This window comes from Branchiostoma floridae, chromosome 11, assembly GCF_000003815.2.
Source record: "Branchiostoma floridae strain S238N-H82 chromosome 11, Bfl_VNyyK, whole genome shotgun sequence".
Taxonomy (NCBI): Eukaryota; Metazoa; Chordata; class Leptocardii; order Amphioxiformes; family Branchiostomatidae; genus Branchiostoma; species Branchiostoma floridae.
The window spans coordinates 12652489-12655989 of NC_049989.1; the positions used below are offsets into that span (position 1 = coordinate 12652489).

Sequence of the window (3501 nt, forward strand, 5' to 3'; positions counted from 1 at the left end):
GAGGGGGTATAATGACCCCTGAGTTTCTTGACTCCTGTTCGAAAAGCGAGCGACCAGGAGCCATCAATGAGGGTCTACATGGGGGAATCCTGGTAATGCTTAATATTAGATTCAGCAGTCCCAGCAATGGTAAATTGACATATTTTTCTGTTTTGAGAACAAGTCAATTGGATTGTTTTCATTGGGAGTGTGGCTCCACTAGATATTTTTTCTAGACTGACACAACAGGATGCTCCATAGTGACTTTGGGGTAACTTTGGGTTTGACTATATGTAATGTTGACAATTTGTGAATATTGATTTAGAGGCATGCTCAACACCAAAGGAGAGATTTAGAGGCATACTCAACACCAAATGAAAGGTTCTGCTCTGAATCCCAAACGTTATTGTACCGGCAACTTGACATTAAACTTGGACTAGGCAGCAGTTGCATTGTACAACATCAATATTTTGATAAATCCCCAAAGTACTAGTATCCTCCAGATAAATTACAGCCAGGTGTAACATGTTATATTGCGAACAACCATTGGACAAAACTTCAACTGGGGCGCCCTTATGAAATCTTGGATTCAACTTAGAAATTATATTTCCAATATGTTTATGGATTCATTTAAACTTTTGCCCCACTTGCTTGTGATCAAAAATGGACTTTGATCTTTGTCAATCATTCCATTGAACCCAATACTTGATATTTGAAAAAAAAAGCCCCTCATAAAATGTGACGCTCTTAGGAAATCTAGGGTCGATTTTGTATTCATAAATATGTGGTCTTTGATAGAAGATACCTCTGGAGTTGAATATGATTTTTACGCACTCTGCACAATGAATTCAGAATAACGAAGGAAACTGCCGTGTGGAATGAAAGACCGATGGCGCTTCACGAATAATATACCGGTAACGGCACGTTGAATCAGAGCGGGACAGCTACGATGAACTGTGAATTTGTAGATTTAGAAGCTTGCTACGCCTCACAAAAAATGTATGCATGCAGACCCTCATCAGAACATGGTACCAGTCAAAACTATTGAGGAGCCTGTTGTGGGGGATGCACACACCCTATTTTTATGTAAAAAGATAAAGTACTTCGTATACAGTCAAACCTGTCTATAGCGGCCACTCAAGGGACCGGACAAATTTGGCCACTATAGACAGGTGGCCTCTGTATAGAGGTGGTAACTTGTAGATAAAATACCCAAGGGACCGACAAAAAGTGGCCACTATGGACAGGTGGCCCCTCTGTAGAGGTGGCCCCTAATACAGGTTTGACTGTACAGTCAAACCTGTCTATAGCGGCCACTCAAGGGACCGGACAAATTTGGCCACTATAGACAGGTGGCCTCTGTATAGAGGTGGCAACTTGTAGATAAAATACCCAAGGGACCGACAAAAAGTGGCCACTATGGACAGGTGGCCCCTCTGTAGAGGTGGCCCCTAATACAGGTTTGACTGTACGTATTACTACAAGCGCAGACGTTGACTTATGCAATACCATTGCAACGTTAACAAAAGGGGGTTCCCCGTTGCCTAAATGCGAAAGTGAAAGTAAAAGTGCCCCCCAAATGAGGAACACTAAGTTCCGGTCACTTCAAGGTACATGTATCAATAAGCACCATGGAACTTTGGTTCCATGTAAGCACTTGAATACACATAGGGTGTCATAAAAAGTATGTTGATTTTGGACATCCTTTTAAGAAGAATTGAACCTTTGAACGTCATTGTTACTAGACAAGGGGGAGGGAATCGACCACCCCAAGTATAACGTATGATATAAGGTCATATATAGAGGTCTAGACACATGGGTACGGGCGTCTGTTGGTGATATGTTGCTATTTGATATTCTTAAAGATTGTGATTATGCTATGTCTAGGTCCCATGTAATTAAACATGTTCTAAATTCACACAGTGTTCTTTCCTTTTGACATAAACAACATCGCAGTAACTGTTGTTCCGCCTTTGAGGTAACATCCTGAATATCAATGACACCTTTCCCACCTTTCCGTCTGCAAACTTCACTGCTGCCCGTTGTTTCCTCCTTCCGCCGCCACCTTTGACGTAACCTCCGTCCCCAAGAAGGGGTTGTCTCTCTTCCTCAGGATCGCTCTCTTCGTGCATTGTACGTTTATATCCCTTTATTTACGTTCTCTGTGCGCAAGCTTCAGTTCGCTCCCTCGGGCGCTTTCCCTCTCCAGGTGAACCGGAGCTAAGGGCACAACCCGCCGTACGTGCAAATACGTGCTGTCTACGTGCCAAAACGTAGGCAGTCTTTGGGGATCCGTAAGTAGTAATTACCGCCTCTGTACTCGTAGGGAATCCGACGGATTTTGGAGCACACGGACACGCCGTAGAACTGTACATGCAGGCAAAACTTTGTGTGCCATCGGGCTGCGGATTCGTCCCCCATACGCAAGTGCGCGCCTGCCCTGTGCAGCCTGAACGTTTTTAGAAATACGTAGCGGACGTGGCCTCCCCAAAAAACGTACGGACAAATTGCACGTACGGCGGGTTGTGCCCTTAGCTAAAGCGACCGAGAGCGTCTTTTTAACCTCCTTGCTACCGCTAGGGTGCGGTCTGAGCTAATGATCTGTGTCATGCATGGTACCGGTGTTTGCGTCATGTGTCTTCAGTGATTCAGTCAGACAAACGTTGTCTCTTTCTCTCTCTTGTTGGAATGAAGAAATATTGTTCATCTGATGGGGACCACTGTAAAAATTAACTACAGTTCCGCGACTTCATGCCTTTACTCAAATGATGTTAACATTTGTCATGTATATAGCCAGGCGCCGCGGACCAATCAGAAGGCCCCGTTCTATGTTGGTTATGACGCCGTAACACATACTTGTAGATCCCGGTCAGCCCGTTGTGTATCTCTCTGATTGGTCTGATTCTGATTGGTCAGAATTTGAATCGACACCATATGTTGTCGATTTGCATCGACACCATATATTAACCCTTAATTATAGATGATTCGCATTTATTATTAAAATAAGGTCCTCATTTGCATAAATCATATCAGTTGATCATCTTCTCTATCCAAAGAAGACAACGACTATCAAGATGCATTTATCAATGAACGCAAGCATGAAACGTGTTACAGACGAATCTTTTTAATGCTAATGCTATGAGATACGTCAATTGTCTTGCAGTATAACGTAAGAGCTTACAGCTTACTGGCTGGTACGTGTATCTTGATTCTCGAAGTTAGGTGCCTGGAAAAAATCCTGGAATCATCGAGATTTACAGTAAGCAAATGATATGGTTCAGACACAATGTCAGCCATAGACGGGAACAGCTTTCAAAACGTTCATCAAAATTTAAAACTAAACATATTTTAAGTACAGACTACTAATACGGCACATTTTTAGCCTGGTTTTGAATGGTAGTATTGAGCACTCCTTGTGGCCTCTTCCCACGTACTCTCCAAGCAAGGTTAGGCTCCGGCTGTTTTTTTAACGTTTTTTTAGTCGTTTTTATCGGGCTTTCTATTTTGTCATTTTTTTGGTAC

General features: G+C 43.0%; 1 protein-coding gene across 1 annotated transcript in view; it reads right to left on the reverse strand.

Annotated features, from left to right (window-relative positions):
- LOC118425281 overlaps window positions 1-2296 on the reverse strand; it is a 2948-nt gene extending 652 nt beyond the window's left edge. Inside the window, exon 1 of the mRNA XM_035834080.1 lies at window positions 1992-2296. Within this exon, the coding sequence (XP_035689973.1) occupies window positions 1992-2111 (120 nt within the window). The 5' untranslated portion in view covers window positions 2112-2296. The remainder of the gene's footprint in view (window positions 1-1991) is intronic.
- Between the last annotated feature and the right edge of the window lie 1205 nt (window positions 2297-3501).